Consider the following 24171-nt stretch of genomic DNA (forward strand, 5'->3'; position numbering starts at 1 on the left):
TTTGGCCCGTCACAGGTTCTGAATGTTGGTACTTGGCTAAGGATGTCGACAGGAGGACTACAACATTCGAGATTTTTCCTTTCCCTGCCCACAGGCTCTTATAAAAGAGCTCTACAGAGCAATTCTGCTATGGAGCAATTCCTTGTGTCTTACCTTCTGTTATCCATCCAGTCGCCCAGCTCTAATTCCGGGGTGTCCTGAGAATGCTGACTGCGCCCAACGGGCATCAGCCCGCCGAGCGTGTGAAGGTGGCCACGCAGATAGGCCATGGCAGACCTCATTATGGTCCGTATGTACAGTAAGTACTCATCTGTAAAATGGGGATTAAGACTGCGAGCCCCCCGTGGGACCGCCTGGTCACCTTGTAACCTCCCCGGTGCTTAGAACAGTGCTTTGCACGTAATAAACGCTTCATAAATGCCATTATTATTATTATCACTAGGCTCTGAAAATCGAATTGGAGCACACAAGTAGGAATTTGAAGCCTTCACGTTCTGGCCCCTTTTCCGCAGCCGGTATCCCTCGTCTCACTGAAAAGACTGTACCCCTCCCAGCCAAGCAAGCCTACTTATTGCCCCTTCGAGTCTGAAACCCCTCACCCCTCTTTCCTTTGAACCAACTCCTCTTCTCCACACCTCCCTTTCCCAGACCAGGCCCACCTGGCTCTCTCACCTCTCCAATCACTCCACCCGTGCCCTGAATCTATTTCCACCTCTGTTCAGCTACGGCTTCAACCCACTGGAGTCCAAGGGGACAAACACCAGGAGTGGAGTGGGAACCATTCTACGTCAGGAAGGCCCTAAGAAGTCGGAAGGAACATTGAGAGAAGCAGCGTGGCTCAGCGGAAAGAGCCCGGGCTTTGGGGTCAGAGATCGTGGGTTCCAATCCCGGCTCCGCCGACTGTCAGCTGGGCGATTTTGGGCGAGTCGCTTCACTTCTCTGGGCCTCAGTTCCCTCATCTGGAAAATGGGGATGAAGACTGGGAGCCCCCCGTGGGCCAACCTGATCGCCTTGGAACCTCCCCGGCGCTTAGAACGGTGCTTTGCACATAGTAAGCGCTTAATAAACGCCATCATTATTATGATTATTATCTGACCCCAGAGACGGCGCCGGCTCCCGGAATGAATAAACTACCCAGCCAAGCTCAGGTCGCAGAATTCGCTTCCCAATTCCCGCTGAGTTGGAGAACGATCGACGACTGCCTCACGTCGGCATCTCTCCGGTGGGCGGCTTCCCCGACCGTCAGTGGCTGGGCCGGGGCCTTTCAAACTCAAACGCCGAGTTCAAACAGCCCCGATACCGCTGACTGACCGAGGCCGCTCCATCTCTAATCAGTGCTTGCCGGAAGCATCCCTTCGCTTCCGTCGGAAGCCTCTTCCGCTTACCTCTCCACCTCCATACCGGACTCCTCTCTCCCCTGGGTCTCCACTGTGTTCTCGTACAAGAGTTTGTGGGTTTCGATGAAATTCTTCTGGAGGGCGGACATCTGGGCCATGATCTTCTGACGATGCAGCCGGGCGGCCTCCGCCTTCCTCTTCCGTTCCGCCTTCTCTCCGTCCTGAGAGCTCTGACCGGGGGAGACGCGACCAAAGGCAACGTCAGGCTTTTTCCAACTGTTCTGTCTGAAGAGACTGCACTGATTCAACCCCGTCAGTCAGAAACCCCAAGCGTGGCCCCGCACGGATTTTTCTTCCAAAAAAACAGATTAAATAGTCCAGTCGGGAACCGTAACAGACCTGCACTTGTTTCAGGATGGTGAGCAGAAAGACAGCTCTCCCGGGAAAGAGGCTCCCAAATTAATAAGAAGCAAATTCTCAGGATCCAAATGGCCCACGCTCTTCTTGAGGAGAAAAGCAGTGTGGCTCAGTGGAAAAAGCCCGGGCTTAGGAGTTAGAGGTCATGGGTTCAAATCTCAGCTCCACCAATTGCCAGCTGGGTGACTTTGGGCAAGTCACTTCACTTCTCTGGGCCTCAGTCCCTCATCTGTAAAATGGGGATTAGGACTGTGAGCCCCAAGTGGGACAAGCTGATCACCTTGTATCTCCCCCAGCACTTAGAACAGTGCTTTGCACATAGTAAGAGCTTAACAAATACCATTATTATTATTATTCTTGGACTTCATTCATTCATTCAATCATATTTATTGAGCGCTGTGTGCAGAGCACTGTACTAAGCGCTTGATGCCTCCTGACTCTCCTCTTTCCTCTTCCAACCAGAGCTCACGACTCCCCCCCCGCCCCGCCCAAACCTCTCCAGTGCTTCTCACAAGAGTTACCTCACTCATCAGTTTCATCTATTTGTTCCTGATTTAATTATCGACTTAGGTCTATTTTCCTATCTATTGTCTCACTCGTAACTATGGTAACTTCAGCTGCATCTGCAGCGATCCCCATTAGAGAGGAAACCACACAAGGAGCACTTTGGTGTGTGGGTACGCTCCCCACGTGCGTGGGCCAGTGCTCCTCGAGAGAAGGTATTTAGCCAGTCCGAGTCAAGCTGACGCTGAAGGCAGAGAGAACGCAGATTCCAGGGAAGCAGCAATGACTCCCTCAATTTATTAGATTCTTTAATAAAGAAGAATCAACGTGGCCTAGTGGAAAGAACACAGGCTTGGGTTGAAATCCCGGCTCTGCCTCTTCTCTGCTGTGCAGCTACGAGCAAGTCACTTAACTTCTCTGGGCCTCATCTGTAAACTGAAATTAAATCCCACCCCTTCCTAGTTAGACTCAGTCGATCTCTGAGGGCGTGGACTGTGTCCACGCTCTTCATCGTCTATCTGTTTCCGCACTTGGGAGAGTGCCTGGGACGTAATAAACGCTTAACGCACGCCATGATTACGATTACTCACCTCGGTGGTCTTTACAATGTCCGTCCCCGGTGAAACCGTCCCGGAAGTCAGACTGGATTTTTCTCTCAGTTGTTTCACCACATCGAACATCTGCGAGGAGAAAGCAAAGCGTTCAAAAGGCACGAAGACGGAGTAAGGAGGAGAAATCCGTTAGTCTGCCGCGAGGTCCAGTGCTTAGAACAGTGCTCTGCACATAGTAAGCGCTTAATAAATGCCGTCGTTATTATTATTAACCTCAGACTTGGAGCAGCAAGCTCCAAAATCCTTCAAAGGACCACAAGTTTTCATCGATCCGACGCGACCGATTTGATAAACTGGCCCAGTAGCAGCCCTCGATTTCATTCCCTCTAAGTCTCCTGTGGGAAGGTAACATGTTTACCGATTCTGTTGCCATCTGACTCTCCCCGGTGTTCAGTACAGTGCTCTGAACCCAGTAAGCACTTAATAAATGTCACTGATAAAGAGATTTCATTGCCCTATTATCTCTCCCGGGAGTCATCATAGTTTCTTTAAGTTCAAGATAAGAACAGAATTTTCTTAAGTATAATTTACATGCTATGATTGACTGAAGTGTACACGATGATGATGATGATGATGGCATTTATTAAGCACTTACTATGTGCATTGCACTGTTCTAAGCGCTTGGGAGGTTACAAGGTGATCAGGTTGTCCCACGGGTGGCTCACGGTCTTAGTCCCCATTTTACAGATGAGGTAACTGAGGCACAGAGAAGTTAAGTGATCCTTTCAGCCATTTTTCCCTCAGTCATGTTTCCCAGACTGAGCCCCCTTTCTCCCTCTCTTCCTCCCCATCTCTCCGGCCCTTCCTCCTTCCCCTCCCCACAGCACCTGTATATATGTTGGAATGGATTTATTTCTCTATTTATTTTACCTGTCCATATTTACTCTATTCATTTTGTGAATGCTGTGCATCTAGCTTTAATTCTACTTGTTCTGACGACGTGACGCCTGTCCACATGTTCTGTTTTGTCGTCTGTCTCCCCCTTTGAGACTGAGAGCCCGTTGTCGGGGAGGGACCGTCTCTCTGTGTTACCGACTCGTACTCCCCAAGCGCTTAGTCCAGTGCTCTGCGCACAGTAAGCGCTCTCGATAAATACAATTGAATGAATGAATGACTGTTCAGTAGCCAATCTCCAGTGGCTACCAATCAACCCATGCATCAGGCAGAAACCCCTCACCCTGGGCTTCCAGGCTGTCCATCCATCCCCTCGCCCCCTCCTACCCCACCTCCCTCCTCTCCTTCTCCAGCCCAGCCCGCACCCTCCGCTCCTCTGCCCCTAACCTCCTCACTGTGCCTCGTTCTCGCCTGTCCCGCCATCGACCTCCAGCCCACGTCATCCCCCTGGCCTGAAATGCCCTCCCTCCACACATCTGCCAAGCTAGCTCTCTTCCTCCCTTCAAGGCCCTACTGAGAACTCATCTCCTCCAGGAGGCCTTCCCAGACTGAGCCCGCTCCTTCCTCTCCCCCTCCTCCCCTCTCCATCCCCCCCTGCCTTACCTCCTTCCCTTCCCCACAGCACCTGTATATATGCTTGTACGGATTTATTACTCTATTTATTTATTTATTTTACTTGTACATATCTATTCTATTTATTTTATTTTGTTAATATGCTTTGTTCTCTGTCTCCCCCTTCTAGACTGTGAGCCCACTGTTGGGTAGGGACCGTCTCCATATGTTGCCAACTTGGACTTCCCAAGCGCTTAGTCCAGTGTTCTGCACACAGTAAGCGCTCAATAAATACAAATGACTGATTGATTGATTGATAGGGTTAGTTTCATTGAAGAGTAGAGCCGCGAGAGCTCATCTATTGAAACCAAACCTCTGGGCGGAAACAGGATTGTCCGGTTCGCCCCATTCTACCTCTCCACTGATGTACAACGCTCTTCCAGCGTCCACTTATTCACTGCTCCCCGATCTCGTCTACATGGCCGCTGATCCCTTTTCCACATCCTCCCCCTGACCAGGAGCTCCTTCCCCGCTCCGCGTATACCAGACGACCACTCTCCCAACCTCCAAACCATTATTTAGGCCACATCTTCTCCGAGACGCTGTTCCCGATTAAGCTCTCTTTCCCTTCTGTGTCGTCTCGGCACGCGGATTCATTCATTCATTCAGTCGTATTTATTAAGCTCTTACTGTGTGCAGAGCACTGGACTAAGCACTTGGGAAGTACAAATCGGCAACAGATAGCGACGGTCCCTACCCAACAGTGGGCTCACAGTCTAGAAGCAGCATGGCTCAGTGGAAAGAGCCCGGGCTTTGGAGTCAGAGGTCATGGGTTCAAATCCCGGCTCTGCCACTTGTCAGCTGTGGGACTTTGGGCAAGTCACTTCACTTCTCTGGGCCTCAGTTCCCTCATCTGTAAAATGGGGATGAAGACTGGGAGCCCCCTGTGGGACAACCTGATCTCCTTGTAACCTCCCCAATGCTTAGAACAGTGCTTTGCACATAGTAAGCGCTTAATAAATACCACTATTATTATTATTATTATTTAGAAGTGGGGAGACAGACAACAAAACAAGTAGACAGGCGTCAATACCATCAAAATAGATAAATTCATTCATTCAATCATATTTATTGAGCGCTTACTGTGTGCAGAGCACTGTACTGAGCGCTTGGGAAGTACAAATCGGCAACAGATGATATTTTAAGTGCTTATTATGTGCAAAGCACTGTTCTAAGCGCTGGACAGGGCTCACAGTTTTAATCCGGGACCTCTGGGGCATCTGACACTTGCCGCCACCCTCAACCCCACAGCACGCATCCTTAAATTACATATTAAAAGTTACTGACGGATATTAAACATCCCTCTCATCATCTAGATTAAAAACTCATTATGGGCATGGAACAAGTCTGCTAATTCTGTTGTACCGTGCTTCGTATAGCGCTCTGTACGTAGTAAGTGCTCCCAAAATACCATCGATCGATCGACTGACTGTCAGAGTGAAGGCGATATCCTAGCTCAAAGCATGCTGGTTGTACCGTACTTTGCCGAGCGCTTCGTATAGCGCTCTATACGTAGTAAGTCCTCCCAAAATACCATCGATCGATCGACTGACTGTCCGAGTGAAGGCGATATCCTAGCTCAAAGCATGTTGGTGGTACCGTACTTTGCCGAGCGCTTCGTATAGCACTCTCTACATAGTAAGTCCTCCCAAAATACCATCGATCGATCGACTGACTGTCCGAGTGAAGGCGATAGCCTAGCTCAAAGCATGCTGGTTGTACCGTACTTTGCCGAGCGCTTCGTATAGCGCTCTGTACGTAGTAAGTGCTCCCAAAATACCATCGATCAATCGCTTGACTGTCCGAATGAAGGCGATATCCTAGCTCAAAGCATGCTGTTTGTACTGTACTTTCCCGAGCGCTTCCTATAGCACTCTGTACATAGTAAGTGCTCTGGTCTAGAATGCCCTTCCTCTTTCATTCATTCATTCATTCGATCGTATTTACTGAGCGCTTACTGTGTGCAGAGCACTGTACTAAGTGCTTGGGAAGTCCAAGTCGGCAACATACAGAGACGGTCCCTACCCAACAACGGGCTCACAGTCTAGAAGGGGGCGACAAAAATACAAAAACACAAAAAAAAACGTACAAAAACTCTTTATAAGCGCTTAGTCCAGTGCTCTGCACACAATAAGCGCTCAATAAATACGACTGACTGAATGAATATCTGACCAATGATCGTTCTCTTCATCAGCCGCGACTTATTGAAAGCACATTTCCAAGAGGCCTTCTCCTACTAAGCCCTCTTTTCCCGCTCCCTTCTGTCACTTTTGCATTGAGCTTTACACCCTTTATTCACCCCTCCCTCAGTTCCACTTACGTACATTTCCAGAATTTAAAACGATGGCATTCTGTTAAGCGCTTGCTATGTGCAAAGCACTGTTCTAAGTGCTGGGGGGACACAAGGCAATCAGGTTGTCCCACGTGGGGCTCACAGTCTTCATCCCCATTTGACAGATGAGGTAACTGAGACTCAGAGAAGTGAAGTGACTTGCCCAAGGTCACACAGCAGACAAGTGGCAGAGCCGGGATTCGACCCCATGACCTCTGACTCCCAAGCCCGGGCTCTTTCCACTGAGCCACGCTGCTTCTTGTTAATTTAATGTAAGTTAATTTATGTCGGATCCCCCTTTAAACTGTAAGCACTGTGGGTAGGGAACACGTCTAACTACTCTCATATTTTGTACTCTCCCAAGGAAGAGGAGGGGAAGAAAGAGGAGGGGAAGGAAGAGGAGGGGAAGGAAGAGGAGGGGAAGGAAGAGGAGGGGGAAGAAGAGGAGGGGAAGGAAGAGGAGGAGAAAGAAGGACAGAAAGGAGGAGAAAGAAGAGGAGGGGAAAGAAGAGGGGAAGAGGAGAGGAAAGAAGAGGAGGGGAAGGAAGAGGAGGGGAAGGAAGAGAAGGGGAAGGAAGAGGAGGGAGAAGAGGAGGAGGGGGAAGAGGAGAAGGGGAAAGAAGAGGGGAGAGAAGAGGAGGGGAGAGAAGAGGAGGGGAGAGAAGAGGAGGGGAGAGAAGAGGTGGGGAAGGAAGAGGAGGGGAAAGAAGAGGAGGGGAAAGAAGAGGAGGGGAAAGAAGAGGAGGGGGAAGGAAGAGGAGGGGAAAGAAGAGGAGGGGAAAGATGAGGAGGGGAAAGATGAGGAGGGGAAAGAAGAGGAGGGGAATGAAGAGGAGGGGAAGGAAGAGGAGGGGAAGGAAGAGGAGGGGAAGGAAGAGGAGGGGGAAGAAGAGGAGGGGAAAGAAGGGAAGGAGGAAGAGGACAGAAATCTGGGGAGTATCCTAGGCTCATTACAGGGGCTCAAATCCAGGGAAAAGGTGACCCCAGGGGGAGTGGGAGCAAGATGGCAGTCTGGCCCCAAGATAGACAACTGCATCAAACTCAGTGAGACCCTTTTCCCCCACAGGTGGAAGGGGAAGCCTGGAAATCCCAGAGTCACTCAAATGACCAGAGGGAAGAGGAGGAGGGGAAAGAGGAGGAGGGGAAAGAGGAGGAGGGCAAAGAGGAGGAGGGGAAAGAAGAGGAGGGGAAAGAAGAGGTGGGGAAAGAAGAGGTGGGGAAAGAAGAGGTGGGGAAAGAAGAGGTGGGGAAAGAAGAAGAGGAGGAAGAGTCACTCAGCCCTCCAGCCCGGCAGGGCCAGAGGTGAAGGATGAACTCTGAGGCTCTGACTGTCTCTGGGGAAAAGCCAGTTTCACTTCCTTCAGAGAGACTGGACTCCGATCTACTCCAGAGGCCACAAAACAACTTGACTAGGCTTTATATATAATAACTAAAATACATCAGCAGCAGCAACAGCAGCGAGGCCTAGTGAAAAGAATGAGAGGAGTTGGGTTCCAATCCTGGCTCTGCAATTTGCCTGCTGTGTGACCGTGGGCAAGTCACTCGATGTCTCTGTGCCTCAGTTTCCTCGTCTGTGAAATGGGGAGAAAATATCTGTCCTACCTCTTACTTAGAAAGCGAGTCCTGTTTGGGATAAGGATTGAGTCCGAAAGGATTATCTTTTATCCACCCCAATGTCTCGTACAGTGCTTGACACAGACTAAGTGTTAAACAAATTCCATTATTATTATTATTATTAAAGGTACGTCTAAAGCCTTTAAACCAGCATCCATACCTGCAGTATCCAGGTGATCATGTCTTTCTGAGCCTCTAACTGGGGAATTCCTTTGAGTTTCTCCAAAAGCATTTGTACGTTGAGGGCATTCTCAGCTGAACTCCCCATCCCTATTTGAGAAAGCAGAGTACACTCATTTTCACCGGACCGGGCCCGTCTATCCAGGCTCCTGTAAAAACAGAGAAGCAGCGGGGCCTGGTAAAAAGAGCACTGTGCTGTGGGTCGCAAGGCCTGGGTTCTAATCCCAGGGCCTTCATGTGTCTGCTGGGTGGCCCTGGGGAAGTCACACAACGTCTCTGTGCCTCAGTTACCTCATCTGCAAAGTGAGTCCCATGCGGCAAGTAGACTGTGTCCACTCCACCCCAGAGCTTAGTACGGTGCCTGGCACAGAGTAAGTGCTTAACACATGTACTTATTGTTATTATACCACCAATAATAATAATAACAAAGATCCCCCCCCTTCTAGACCTTCTTCCTCAGACTGAGAGTCCCGTGTGGAACTGTGGGCAAGTCACTTAATGTCTCCGTGCCTTGATTTCCACGGCAGTGGCGTGTTTGGCACGTCAGAAGCTTTTATAAACACCACGAGTATTATTATTATTATTTTCATCCTCGGAACCTGGAACACGAGACTTGTGTCCACACTCGGTGAGGACAGTGAGCTACCCGGTCTAGTTCATGTGGTAAGCAGAACTGCCCGCTTAATAATAATAATAGTAACGATGGCATTTATTATTATTATTATTATCATTTTTAATGGCATTTATTAAGCGCTTACTATGTGCAAAGCACCGTTCTAAGCACTGGGGGGATACAAGGTGATCAGGTTGTCCCACGTGGGGCTCACAGTCTTCATCCCCATTTTACAGATGAGGCAACTGAGGCTCAGAGAAGTTAAGTGACTTGCCCAAGGTCACACAGCAGACATGTGGCGGAGCCGGGATTCGAACCCCTGACCCCTGACTCCAAAGCCCGGGCTCTTTCCACTGAGCCACGCTGCTTCTCTATTAAGCGCTTACTATGTGCAAAGCATTCATTCATTCAATCGTATTTATTGAACGCTTACTGTGTGCAGAGCACTGTACTAAGCGCTTGGGAAGTCCAAGTTGGCAACACATAGAGACAGTCCCTACCCAACAGCGGGCTCACAGTCTAGAACGGGGAAACAGACAACAAAACAAAACATATTAACAAAACCAAATAAATAGAATAGATATGTACAAATAAAATAAATAAATAGAGTAATAAATACATACTAACATATATACACATATACAGATGCTGTGGGGTAGATACAAGGTGATCAAGTTGTTGGGCAGGGATGGTCCCTGTTGCTGAACGGCGCTTTCCCAGCGCTTAGTACAGTGCTCTGCACACGGTAGGCGCTCGATAGATGCGCCTGAATGAACGAATGAATTTCAAAAACACACAAACAGCCAGTTACGTTATTTACAATTACAGTAGTGCCTCTGGTGATGCTTTCCCTACCCACCCATCACCGGCTAGCCAAGGGCACCCGGGGCCGGAGGGCTTCGTTAGCCCAGCGATGGGCTTAGTCCGAAGGAGAAGCCCCCCAGAAAGGTGTCCTGAATCACGGAGTGCCCGCTTACGGACTGTAATAAACCAACTCACGGAAAATCAATCAATCAATCGTATTTATTGAGCGCTTACTGTGTGCAGAGCACTGTACTAAGCGCTTGGGAAGTACAAGTTGGCAACATATAGAGGCAGTCCCTACCCAACAGTGGGGAAAACTCCCGAGGCCCCCGATAGCACGCTAGGGATCCTTCGGAAACTCTTCCGAGCGTTGAACACTAACAGTTTGCAGCGCTACGACTGGGGAATCGACACGGCCGAGGAAGAGACGGGTCCAGGCTCGGGAGTCCTAAACTCCACCACCTGTCTGCTGTGTGACTTGGGGCAAGTTGTTTCACTTCTCTGGGCCTCGGTGAGCTCCTCTGTAAAACTGGGACAAACGATTTGTTTCCTCAGACCGACTATTGCTGTGCGACTGTGGGCAAGTCACTTAATGTCTCTGTGCCTCGATTTCCACGACAGTGCCGCGTTTGGCACGGCAGAAGCTTTTATAAACACCACGGGTATTATTATTATTAGTTCCATCCTCGGAATCTGGAACACGAGACTTGGTGAGGACAGTGGGATCCGGTCTAGTTCACGTGGTAAGTAGAACTGCCCGCTTAATAATAATAATAATAATAATAATAACGATGGCACTTAGTAAGCGCTTACTATGTGCAAAGCACTGTTCTAAGCGCTGGGGCAGATACAAGGTGATCAAGTTGTCCCATGTGGGGCTCCCAGTCTTAATCCCCATTTTCCAGATGAGGTAACTGAGGCACAGAGAGGTTAAGTGACTTGCCCAAAGTCACACAGCTACGTGGTGGAACCCATGACCTCTGACTCCAAAGTCCGGGCTCTTTCCACTGAGCCGCGCTGCTCCTCGCGCTGAGCGCTTAATACACAGTAAGCGCTCAATAAATACGACAGTGAATGCACGCAATAGTCCAGGTTCAAAGCTGGACCGGGACTGGAAGACAATACACCGAAAACACGCAGTTCCAACCGTACTAACTTGATGCCTTAAAATAAAAGTCAAATGTTACTTCTTCCTCGGGAGCGTTTTGGAGTTGGTGCTTCTCTTCCAGCAAACCCAAAGAGAGAAGGTGAAGTACCTGAGGGAGAAGGAGAACAATCAGAGCGGTGAAATCGACTTTGAGATGAATTCAAGGGATGCCATATAAAAATCAATCAATCAACCGTATTTATTGAGCGCTTACTGTGTGCAGAGCACTGTACTAAGCGCTTGGGAAGTCCAAGTTGGCAACATATAGAGACAGTCCCTACCCAACAGTGGGCTCACAGTCTAGAAGGGGGAGACAGAGAACAAAACCAAACATATTAACAAAATAAAATAAATAGAATAGATACGTATAGGTAAAATGAATAAATAAATAGAGTAATAAATATGTACAAACATATATACATATATACAGGTGCTGTGGGGAAGGGAAGGAGGTAAGACGGGGGCGATGGAGCGGGGGACGAGGGGGAGAGTCTGAACGCACAAATCGCAAAATGCAGCTGCCTGAATCAATCAATCAATCAATCATATTTATTGAGCGCTTACTATGTGCAGAGCACTGTACTAAGCGCTTGGGAAGTACAAATTGGCAACATATGGCAACCTTTCCGTAACGGCAGAAATTTAGAGAAGAGTATTCTGTGTGTAATACGGAATCCCGGCTCCGCCACTTGTCAGCTGGGTGACCTTGGGCAAGTCACTTCACTTCTCTAGGCCTCAGTTCCCTCATCTGTAAAATGGGGATTAAGACTGTGAGCCCCACGAGGGACAACCCTGATCACCTTGTATCCCCCCCAGCACTTAGAACAGTGCTGGGCACATAGTAAGCGCTTAACAAATACCACCATTATTATTATTAATAGAGGCCCAAATGTATTTAACCCATGCTGAAAAATCTAAAGAATTACCTCTCGTTTATTTATTCATTCATTCATTCATTCAATGGTATTTATTGAGCGCTTACTGTGTGCAGATCACTGTACTAGGCGCTTGGGAAGGACAAGTTGGCAACAACTTATCTAATATTACACACATGCAATGAGAAAAATCCATGTTGCAAGTTACTTGGTAATGTTTTCAAATTTCCTCCTGGCAGGAAAAATTTCTCCCAGTATCTACTAGAGAAGCAGTGTGGCTCAGTGGAAAGAGCCCGGGCTTGGGTGTCAGAGGTCGTGGGTTCTAATCCCGCCTCTGCCGCTTGTCGGCTGTGTGACTTTGGGCAAGTCACTTCACTTCTCTGTGCCTCAGTTCCCTCATCTGGAAAATGGGGATGAAGACTGTGGGCCCCACATGGGACAACCTGATCACCTTATATCCCCCCCAGCGCTTAGAACAGTGCTTTGCACATAGTAAACGCTTAATAAATGCCATTATTATTATTATTATTACTGTAGTAAGCGCTTAATAAATACCATCATCATCATTATTATTATTATTATTCTCTGGGACTCAGTGACCTCATCTGGAAAATGGGGATTAAGACTGTGTATCCCCCCAGCGCTTAGGACAGTGCTTCGTACACTGTAAGCGTTTAAACAAATGCCATCATTATTATTATTATCATTACGAGTGTACTGTAACATTTGCAAAATTTAAAACATATTTTAATAATAATAATAATAATAATAACAGTATTTGTTAAGCGCTTACTATGTGCAAAGCACTGTTCTAAGCGCTGGGGAGGTTACCGGGCTCTTTCCATTGAGCCACGCTATTAATAATAATAATAATAATAATAATAATAATAATAATAATGGCATTTCTTAAGCGCTTACTATGTGCAAAGCACTGTTCTAAGCGCTGGGGAGGTTACAGGGTGATTGGGTCATCCCACGGCGGGCTCACAGTCTTCATCCCCATTTTATGTTCATTCATTCATTCAATCGTATTCATTGAGCGTTTACAGTGTGCAGAGCACTGTACTAAGCGCTTGGGAAGTCCAAATTGGCAACATAAAGAGAAGCACTGTTCTAAGCGATGGGGAGGTTACCGGGCTCTTTCCATTGAGCCACACTATTAGTAGTATTAGGACTAGTACTAATTATACTAATTAGCTATTATGTTGCCAACTTGTACTTCCCAAGCGCTTAGTACAGTGCTCTGTGCACAGTAAGCGTTCAATAAATACGATTGATTGATTAGTGATGCCATGCATTACTGGATTAGACAGTATTGTCTGACAGTGGCATTAAAATGCTTGAAAAAACCAAAGTTATCCATCTGGATATCCACAATCTTCTTGGTTAGGGACACATCATCATCTAACAGAGCTTAATATTCCCCTCTCTCTAGAGTAACCCACTATGAACCTGTTGTTGATTAAGTTATCGAAAATAAAATAATAATAACGGTGGCATTTTTGTTAAGCGCTTACTACGTGCAAAGCACCATTCTAAGCGCCGGGGAGGATAAAAGCCACTAAAGATGGTTTGCCACACAAAAAAGGTGCCGGATGCTGAGATAATGGTAATAATAATGATGAAGGCATTTATTAAGCACTTACTATGTGCAAAGCACCGTTCTAAGCGCCGGGGAGGATAAAAACCACTTAAGATGGTTTGCCACACAGAAAAGGTGCCAGATGCTGGGATAATAATAATAATAATGGCATTTATTAAGCGCTTACTACGTGCAAAGCACCGTTCTGAGCGCCGGGGAGGATAAAAACCACTTAAGATGGTTTGCCACACAAAAAAGGTGCCGGATGCTGAGATAAGAATAATCATAATAATGGCACTGATTAAGCGCTTACTACGTGCAAAACACCGTTCTAACTGCCGGGGAGGATAAAAGCCACTTAAGATGGTTTGTCACACAAAAAAGGTGCCGGATGCTGAAATAATAATAATAATAATGGCATTTATTAAGCGCTTACTATGTGCAAAGCACTGTTTTAAGCGCTGGGGAGGTTACAAGGTGATCAGGTTGTCCCACGTGGGGCTCATAGTCTTCATCCCCATTTTACAGATGGGGGAACTGAGGCCCAGAGAGGTGAAGTCACCCAGTCACCCCAAGTCACCCAGCTGACAAGTGGCAGAGCCGGAATTTGAACCCACAACCTCTGGCTCCAAAGCCTGGGCTCTTGCCACTGAGCCATGCCGCTTCTTGAGACGGAATGTGCTTCACACAAGACCTTATCCTGAGAGAAAAAGCTCATTGCAACATACTGTAATCCGCCTTAAACCCGAGGAAAATAATAATAATAATAATAATGATGGCATTTATTAAGCGCTTACTATGTGCAAAGCACTGTTCTAAGCGCTGAGGATCTTAACAGTGCTTTGCACATAGTAAGCGCTTAACAAATACCATCGCTAACAAATATCATCACTAACAAATACCATCACCAACAAACACCATCACCAACAAACATCATCACCAACAAACACCATCACCAACAAACACCATCACCAACAAATACCATCACCAACAAATACCATCACCAACAAATACCATCACCAACAAATACCATCACTAACAAATATCACCACTAACAAATACCATCACCAACAAATACCATCACCAACAAATACCATCACTAACCAATACCATCACTAACAAATATCATCACTTACAGATATCATCACTAACAAATACCATCACCAACAAATACCATCACTAACAAATACCATCACTAACAAATACCTTCACTAACAAATACCATCACTAACAAATATCATCACTAACAAATACCATCACTAACAAATACCATCACCAACAAATACCACCAACAAATACCATCACTAACAATCATCACCAACAAATACCATCACCAACAAATACCATCACTAACAAATACCATCACCAACAAATACCACCAACAAATACCATCACTAACAATCATCACCAACAAATACCATCACCAACAAATACCATCACTAACAAATACCACCACTAACAAATACCATCACCAACAAATACCATCACTAACAAATACCATCACTAACAAATATCATCACTAACAAATACCATCACTAACAAATACCATCACCAACAAATACCATCATTAACAAATACCATCACTAACAAATACCATCACCAACAAATACCATCGTTAACAAATACCATCACTAACAAATATCATCACTAACAAATACCATCACTAACAAATATCATCACTAACAAATATCATCACTAACAAATACCATCACTAACAAATACCCTCACTAACAAATACCATCACTAACAAATATCATCACTAACAAATACCATCACTAACAAATACCATCACTAACAAATATCATCACTAACAAATATCATCACTAACAAATACCATCACTAACAAATACCCTCACTAACAAATACCATCACTACAAATGAGTCCCCTCTTTGTGGGCAGGGAATTTGTCTGCTGTGTTGCTGCGTTGTAGTCTCCCGAGCGTTTAGCACAGTGCTCTACACACAGTAAGCGCTCAATAAATACGACTGATTGATTGACCTATTCGGGGGGAGGCAGAAAGGTTACGCTTTTGCGTAACTCCAGGTAAGTCCAACACTCTGTCAATAATCACATAGGAGTACTATGAGTAGCAAGCGCTTAGTACAGTGCTCAGCACACAGTAAGCGCTCAATAAATACGACTGACTGAACGAATGAATGAATACCAGTGACAACCTGACAGAGACGGAGCGTAATGAGAAGATGTAAAGGTCCAGGATATGAGCCTCGCTTTGAAGATCACTAAGAAAGTTGCTGGTTTCTCTTGCATCACTATTACAAAGCAGCGTGGCTCAGTGGAAAGAGCCCGGACTTTGGAGTCAGAGGTCATGGGTTCAAATTCCGGCTCCGCCCATTGTCAGTTGTGTGACTTTGGGCAAGTCACTTCACTTCTCTGGGCCTCAGTTAACCTCCTCTGTAAAATGGGGATTAAGACCGTGAGCCCCCGCCGTGGGACAACCTGATCACCTTGTAACCTCCCCAGCACTTAGAACAGTGCTTTGCACATAGTAAGCGCTTAATAAATGCCACCATTATTATTATTATTATTAAAAAAACAATAAATAACTCAAGTGCCACAGTGAGAGGCTAAGAATGAGCTGTATAAATTTCATAAATAGGAGACACTTGTCATTAACGATTTAAAAGACAAGTAAACCACAATTATGGTGAGAAGCAGCGGGGCTCAGTGGAAAGAGCCCGAGACTGGGAGTCAGAGGTCATGGGTTCAAATCCCAGCTCCGCCCATTGTCAGTTGTATGACTGTGGGCAAGTCACTTCACTTCTCTGTGCCTCAGTTAACCTCCTCTGTAAAATGGGGATTAAGACTGTGAGCCCGCCGTGGGACAATCTGATCACCTTGTAACCTCCCCAGCACTTAGATCAGTGCTTTGCACATAGTAAACGCTTAATAAATGCCACCATTATTATTATTATGAAAAAACAATAAATAATTCAAGTGCCACTTAGTGAGATGCTAAAAATGAGCTGTATAAATTTCATAAATAGGAGACACTTGTCATTAATGATTTAAAAGACAAGTAAACCACTATTATGGTGAGAAGCAGTGTGGCTCAGTGGAAAGAGCCCGGGCTTGGGAGTCGGAGGTCATGGGTTCGAATCTGCCACGTCAGCTGCGACTTTGGGCGAATCACTTCACTTCTCTGTGCCTCAGTTCCCTCATCTGGAAAATGGGGATTAAGACTGTGAGCCCCGCGTGGGACAACCTGATCACCTCGTATCCCTCCCAGTGCTTAGAACTGTGCTTGGCACATAGTAAGCGCTCAACAGATACCATCATTATTATTACTATCTTTTGGGGTTTTTTTTTTTCCAAAAGTGTTGGCCAAACATAAGAGAATGTCCTTCAATTAACTTGGCTATTTTAATATTTCGATTAAATATTTCAAAGTACGCAATAGCTGGTCTTGGGATTTTGTGATTATCTTTAGCTTCAGTGATTCCTCAATACGGGCAATTTTACCAACTGTTGTTCTATCAGAGACATACTGCATCAGTGCGGTTTATTTTTAAGAACTGTTTACCCCCACCCAGAATGAGCTGTGTGCGACCCAAAATGAGCCCGATTCCTGTCCACGAACCTCATCTGGGGTGTAACGTTGGCAAGCGCACAATCTTGGTGAAGCGCGGCACCGTCGCTGTATGCGGATCATCATCATCATCAATCGTATTTATTGAGCGCTTACTGTGTGCAGAGCACTGTACTAAGCGCTTGGGAAGTACAAGTTGGCAACATATAGAGACAGTCCCTACCCAACAGTGGGCTCACAGTCTAAAAGATGCAGTTCTGCCTTGGTCTGGGGCCAAAAGCAGCGTGTCTCAGTGGCAAGAGCCCGGGCTTTGGAGTCAAGAGGTCACGGGTTCGAATTCTGACCCCGCCACTAGTCAGCTGTGTGACTTGGGGCAAGTCACTTCACTTCTCTGGGCCTCAGTTCCCTCATCTGTCAAATGGGGATTAACGGGAGGCCCCGCCGTGGGACCACCTGATCACCCTGTAACCTCCCCAGTGCTTAGAATATAGTAAGAGCTTAATAAAGGCTGTGAGCCAACCTGATCACCTTGTAACCTCCCCGGCGCTTAGACCAGTGCTTGGCACATAGTAAGCGCTTAATAAATGCCATTATTACTATTATTATTATTAAAAGTCCAAGGTTCTCTGGGCTTGGAGTCCCTTCGCTCCGCTCTCTGGGATGTGGCTGAGATAGCGGCCACCCGAGGACCGTCCTGCCAATCTAGGGGAGGAGAAGACCCCATCCTGACAATCCAGGGGTTCGGCTCGGGGAAGGCCGCGGAGTTTCCTTTCCTCGCGATCCCTCCACGCCCGCTCTTCCGGCCCAAACCGTACCATCTGGATCATGGCTTCGGTCCACAGGTTGGTATCCAGGTCTGCCGCTCTCTGCAAGACGGTCCGCAGAATGTGCACCATCACGTCACAGGGCAGGAGGTTGACCACGCTGGCAAAGGCGGGGCTGAATTCCGGAGGCGGCGGCGGCGGGAGCGCTGAGGAGGAAATCCAGGCGGAGAGAAATGACTTCTCCAAGTCTCGCGCGGGAAACCAACGGGGAAAGAGAGATAATCGCCAGGATTTTCTCTCTCGTGAGCGAGAGCGTTCTTTCCTGGCAGTCACAATGAGCCAATATCCTTACTCTAATAATAATAACGATGATGTCATTTATTAAGCGCTGACTATGTGCAAAGCACCGTTCTAAGCGCTGGGGAGGTTACAAGGTAATAATAATAATAATAATAATGGCATTTACTATGTGCAAAGCACTGTTAATGATAATGGCATTTATTAAGCGCTTACTATGTGCAAAGCACCGTTCTAAGCGCTGGGGAGTTAACAAGGTAATAATAATGATGGCATTTGTTAAGCACTTACTACGTGCAAAGCACTGTTAATGATAATAATGATGATGGCATTTATTAAGCACTTACTATGTGCAAAGCACCGTTCTAAGCGCTGGGGAGGTTACAAGGTAATAATAATAATGGCATTTGTTAAGCACTTACTATGTGCAAAGCACTGTTAATGATAATAATGATGATGGCATTTATTAGCGCTTACTATGTGCAAAGCACCGTTCTAAGCGCCGGGGAGTTTACAAGGTAGTAATAATAATAATGGCATTTGTTAAGCACTTACTATGTGCAAAGCACTGTTGATAATAATGATGATGGCATTTATTAAGCGCTTACTATGTAATAGTAATGGCATTTGTTAAGCACTTACTATGTGCAAAGCACTGTTAATAATAATAATGATGATGGCATTTATTAAGCACTTACTATGTGCAAAGCACCGTTCTAAGCGCTGGGGAGGTTACAAGGTAATAATAATAATGGCATTTGTTAAGCACTTACCATGTGCAAAGCACTGTTAATGATAATAATGTTGATGGCATTTATTAAGCCCTTACTATGTGCAAAGCACCGTTCTAAGAGCTGGGGAGGTTACAAAGTAATAATAATAATAATGGCATTTGTTAAGCACTTACTATGTGCAAAGCACCGTTAATGATAATAATGACGATGGCACTTATTAAGTGCATACTATGTGCAAAGCACTGTTAATAATAATGACGATGGCATTTATTAAGCGCTTACTATGTGCAAAGCACCATTCTAAGCGCTGGGGAGTTTACAAGGTAATAATAATAATAATGGCATTTGTTAAGCACTTACTATGTGCAAAGCACTGTTCATGATAATAACGATGATGGCATTTATTAGCGCTTACTGTGTGCAAAGCACCGTTCTAAGCGCTGGGGAAGCTACAAGGTAATAATAATAATGGCATTTGTTAAGCACTTACTATGTGCAAAGCACTGTTAATAATAATAATGACGATGGCATTTATTAAGCGCTTACTATGTGCAAAGCACCATTCTAAGCGCTGTGGAGGTTACAAGGTAATAATAATAACGGCATTTGTTAAGCACTTACTATGTGTAAAGCACTGTTAATAATAATAATGACGATGGCATTTATTAAGCGCTTACTATGTGCAAAGCGCTGTTCTAAGCGCTGAGGGGATACAAGGTGATCAGGGTGTCCCACGGGGGAACTCCCAGTCTTCATCCCCATTTTCCAGACGAGGGAACTGAGGCCCAGAGAAGTGAAGTGACTTGCCCAAAGTCACCCAGCTGACAAGTGGCGGAGCCGGGATTTGAACCCGTGACCACAGACTCCAAAGCCCGGGCTCTTTCCAGTGAGCTACGCTGCCTCTCTGTTAAGCGGCGTTTTGTGCTAAGTAACTAGCACAAAATTCCTAAATGTCGGTTTTCACGCTCCCTGTCACCTCCACTCTACTGAGCAGCCTTCTTTTCCCGCTCCATCCCCGCTTACTCTCTCTGCGTTTCTCAGTGGGAAGAGCCCGGGCTTTGAAGTCGGAGGTCACGGGTTCGAATCCCGGCTCCGCCGCTTTCATTCATTCATTCAATCGTATTTATTGAGCGCTTCCCGCGTGCAGAGCACTGGACTAAGCGCTTGGGAAGTCCAAGTTGGCAACAAATAGAGACGGTCGCTACCCAACAGCGGGCTCACAGTCCAGTGGGCCCACAAGTCACCCACTTGTCAGCTGGGTGACTTTGGGCAAGTCACTTCACTTCTCTGGGCCTCAGTGACCTCATCTGGAAAATGGGGATGAAGACCGGGAGCCCCCCGTGGGACGGCCTGATCACCTTGTAACCTCCCCAGCTCTTAGGACAGTGCTTTGCACATATTAAGCGCTTAATAAATGCCATTATTATTATTATTATTATTATTATTATTATTATTATTATCTCTCCCCAGCTCAGCCCTGGTTCATCTTCCTTCCCTCCGCCGGCTATCCGACATCTCTCTCTTCCTTGAAAATTACTCTCTGAAATCTACCTTAAAGACAAGGCACCCTTCCGCGAGTCCCTTCTCCTACTCCCGACGTCATCGCTACATTCGCCTGCGTTCATACGGCCCCTGACGTACACAGGTTAGGTATTTACTTAATAATAATTCAATAATTTACTCGTTCGCCTCTATCTAATTGTGTGGCGACCGGGAACTCCTTAAGCGGGACTTTGTCTTTTTTTCTTCTGTAAACTCCCCAAGCACCGATGTCAGAGCTTTAAACATGGAACGGTTTCGATCGATTCAACTGAGGATGAGGATATTGATGCTGCTAGACGAGGACAGCGAGAGGAAAGGTAAATTTTCTACACGCAACGCTCCAGGGAAATGGAAGTCAGGTCTTCGGACCATCATCAATTGTATTTATTGAGCGCTTACTGTGTGCAGAGCAACTCTAAGGTCAGGCACTGGCTAAATCTTAATGGGTAAAGGAGAAGTGAGATGCTTAAATACTCTTCTCGGATGCCCAAGACGCCAAACCCGGTTCTTCCAGCCCTTCCTTTTTACCTTCATCTTTGTTTTCTTGTTTTCTTTTTTTCTTCTGCGTATGTTCGGCCTGCAGGAAAAACGGTCCGAAAAAATGCAATGAATGGGCAGTACGGAATTAAACTGGGTCAGAAACGGAGGGTAGCGGAACGTAAAGGAGATTGAAAGAAAGCAAGAATCATCCAGGACGTGTACATTACTCGTTCATTCATTCAATCGCATCTATCGAGCGCTTACTGTGTGCAGAGCACTGTACTAAGCGCCTGGGAAGTACAGGTCGGCAACATCTACAGACAGTCCCTACCCGACAGCGGGCTCACAGTCTAGAAGAGGGAGACGGACAACAAAACAGAACGTATTAACAAAATATTTTATTATTTTATTTATTTTCAATAGAATAGTGATTTATTAATTTACAATTTATTATCACAATTGTTTAATTTATGTGTTTATTTATTTACAATTATTTAATTTATGTATTTAATATTACAATTTATTCAAAATCAATCCTATGAAAGCAGCATGGCCTAATGGAAAAAGCACAGGTCTACGAGTTGGAGAAGGAGCGGGGCTCAGTGGCCGGAGCCCGGAATTGGGAGTCGGAGGTCGTGGGTTCTAATCCCGGCTCCGCCACTCGTCCGCTGGGTGACCTCGGGCAAGTCACTTCACTTCTCTGGGCCTACAGATACCACGTAAAATATATCCGAACAGAGAAACCTAATTATCGTTCTTTCTCACGGAAACTCAGGCCCAATTCCCAGCACACTGGATGCTTTTGCGGTTCTTTAGCTAACTTCAAACAGCCGGACTCCCGAACTGCATGACATTGGTACAGACCACTCCCGAACGTGCCTTACCCTAAGTTGTAGTTTTACCGCAAGTTGAAGAATTCGAAATTTACCCCCTACCTACCGCCTATAGGAAAGTGATGAAGACTTTGAAAAATACGTTGCATGAAGGTTAGAATGCTAGAAAGCCTGGAGTTGACACTGTTGACAATTCCTCATGGATAAAAATTCGCCCATGCGCATTATTTATGAATTTGCCTGCAATAAGTAGGGGGTGGAAAATGGGGATTTTTACCTGGTTCACTTGACTAATCCACCCCGAATCAGCTTTTAAAATTAAGGTTAATGTGGAAAAATATGTAGCTACTGAAAAAAAGTGTTTTAAGCTTGAACATTTCCACTGATAAAATGTACTCACGCCAATTTACTAATCTACCTAGATTTTGTAAGGGTTGACGTAAGTCATTATGGCATAATCAATCAATGGCACTTAATAATAATAATAATGTTGGTATTTGTTAAGTGCTTACTATGTGCCGAGCAATGTTCTAAGCGCCGGGAGAGATATAATAATAATAATAATAATGATGACATTTGTTAAGCGCTTACTATGTGCCCAGCAATGTTCTAAGCGCCGGGAGAGATATAATAATAATAATAATAATAATGATGGCATTTGTTAAGTGCTTACTATGTGCCAAGCACTGTTCTCAGCGCCAGGGGAGATATAATAATAATAACAATAATAATAATAATAATGGCATTTGTTAAGCGCTTACTACGTGCAAGTTGATCAGGTTGTCCCACGTGGGGCTCACAGTCTTAATCCCCATTTTCCAGATGAGGGAACTGAGGCCCAGAGAAGTGAAGTGACATGCCCAAAGTCACACAGCTGACAATTGGCGGGGTCGGGATTAGAACCCACGACCTCTGACTCCCAAGCCCGGGCTCTTTCCACTGAGCCACGCTGCTGCTCTAATTATTCTCTAATTATTAAGCGCCTGAGTCTCCGAACAAGTTCTCCTTAACCCCTAATGGATCTGGGACCAGAATTAGCGGAAATCTTCCTTGAGGCTGGGCTAGGTCTTGCTGAACGAACCCAATCCCCCTCATTTTTTTATGCTTTTTTTGGTTAAGTGCTTCTTGTGTTTCAATCACTGGGGTAGATACAGGTTTTATCAGGTTGGACACAGTTCCGGTCCCACATGGGGCCCAAAGTCCAAGTTCGAGTGAGTAGGATTTCAACCCCATTTAAATGAAACTGGGGCACAGAGAAGTTAAGTGGCTTGCCCAAGGCCACACGGCAAACAGCTGGCAGAGTCAGGATTAGAACCCAGGTCTTCTGGCTCCCAGCCACTCTGCAGCTTCTCAGAAATGTTGCTTGAAAATGGAAACCAAATGAAACCAGTCATTACGTTTGAGGCCCAGAAAGAAAACACAATCTTGACCTAAAAGTGACTTTAAAAAAAAAATGGTATTTAAGCACTTACTCTGTGCCGGGAATAATAATGATAATAATAATAACAATAATAATAGTGGCATTTATTAAGCGCTTACTATGCGCAAAGCACTGTTCTAAGCGCTGGGGAGGTTACAAGGTGATTTCACAGTCTTAATCCCCATTTTACAGCATCAGGGTAGATACAAACATGTTTCACACGGGGCTCACAGTCTTAATCCTCATTTTACAGATGAGCTGAGGCACCGAGAAGTTAAGTCACTCGCCCATAGTCACGGAGCGGACAAGGGGCGAAACCAGAAATAGAACCCAGGTCCTCTGACTCCCATTCACCAGGCCGCACTGCTTCCTGGAAATATAGGGCTTCCTGGCTTCATTTAGCCGACTCAATTCACTTCCCTGAGGGCCTGCCCCCTTTCAACCTCCCTCTCCTCTTCTAAGAAACATACTCCACGGAGGTAAATTCGGTCAAACTGCTCTCCCCACGGCCAGAACTACCAGTATTGGTCATCCCAGGTCGCTGACGGGGCCTGAGAGTTTCCCCATCGGGGTTGAGGAGACCTGAAATGGGAGTTTTCTGAAATATTAGCTTCTTGAAGCCTGCCCCTTCCCAGGTCCCTCAGCCCCCAAATCAGCTCTCTGCCCCCTTTTCACGCCCGCACTCATAATAAATGCGACTGGATGAATGAAGGAACGAGAAATTGGCACCTTTGTTCTCTCTGCAGACAGATCTTTCCAAAAAACAAAAAAGGAAAAGAAGAGAAAAGAAGAGAAAAGAAGAGAAAAGAAGAGAAAAGAAAAGAAAAGAAGAGAGAAGGGAAGGGAAGGGAAGGGAAGGGAAGGGAAGGGAAGGGAAGGGAAGGGAAGGGAAGGGAAGGGAAGGGAAGGGAAGGGAAGGGAAGGGAAGGGAAGGGAAGGGAAGGGAAGGGAAGGGAAGAAAAAAGAAGAGAAAAGAAGAGAGAAGGGAAGGGAAGGGAAGGGAAGGGAAGGGAAGGGAAGGGAAGGGAAGG

General features: G+C 46.1%; 1 protein-coding gene across 1 annotated transcript in view; it reads right to left on the reverse strand.

Moving 5' to 3' along the window:
* Positions 1 to 24171, reverse strand: part of UBR1 (ubiquitin protein ligase E3 component n-recognin 1) — a 143806-nt gene that overhangs the window by 39183 nt on the left and 80452 nt on the right. Inside the window, exons 24-29 of the mRNA XM_038740970.1 lie at positions 20936 to 20984; positions 17886 to 18040; positions 11075 to 11174; positions 8482 to 8591; positions 2849 to 2938; positions 1386 to 1567 (exon numbers count right to left, since the gene is read on the reverse strand). Of these exons, the coding sequence (XP_038596898.1) occupies positions 1386 to 1567; positions 2849 to 2938; positions 8482 to 8591; positions 11075 to 11174; positions 17886 to 18040; positions 20936 to 20984 (686 nt within the window). The remainder of the gene's footprint in view (positions 1 to 1385; positions 1568 to 2848; positions 2939 to 8481; positions 8592 to 11074; positions 11175 to 17885; positions 18041 to 20935; positions 20985 to 24171) is intronic.

Source organism: Tachyglossus aculeatus, assembly GCF_015852505.1.
Source record: "Tachyglossus aculeatus isolate mTacAcu1 chromosome 12 unlocalized genomic scaffold, mTacAcu1.pri SUPER_6_unloc_1, whole genome shotgun sequence".
Classification (NCBI taxonomy): Eukaryota; Metazoa; Chordata; class Mammalia; order Monotremata; family Tachyglossidae; genus Tachyglossus; species Tachyglossus aculeatus.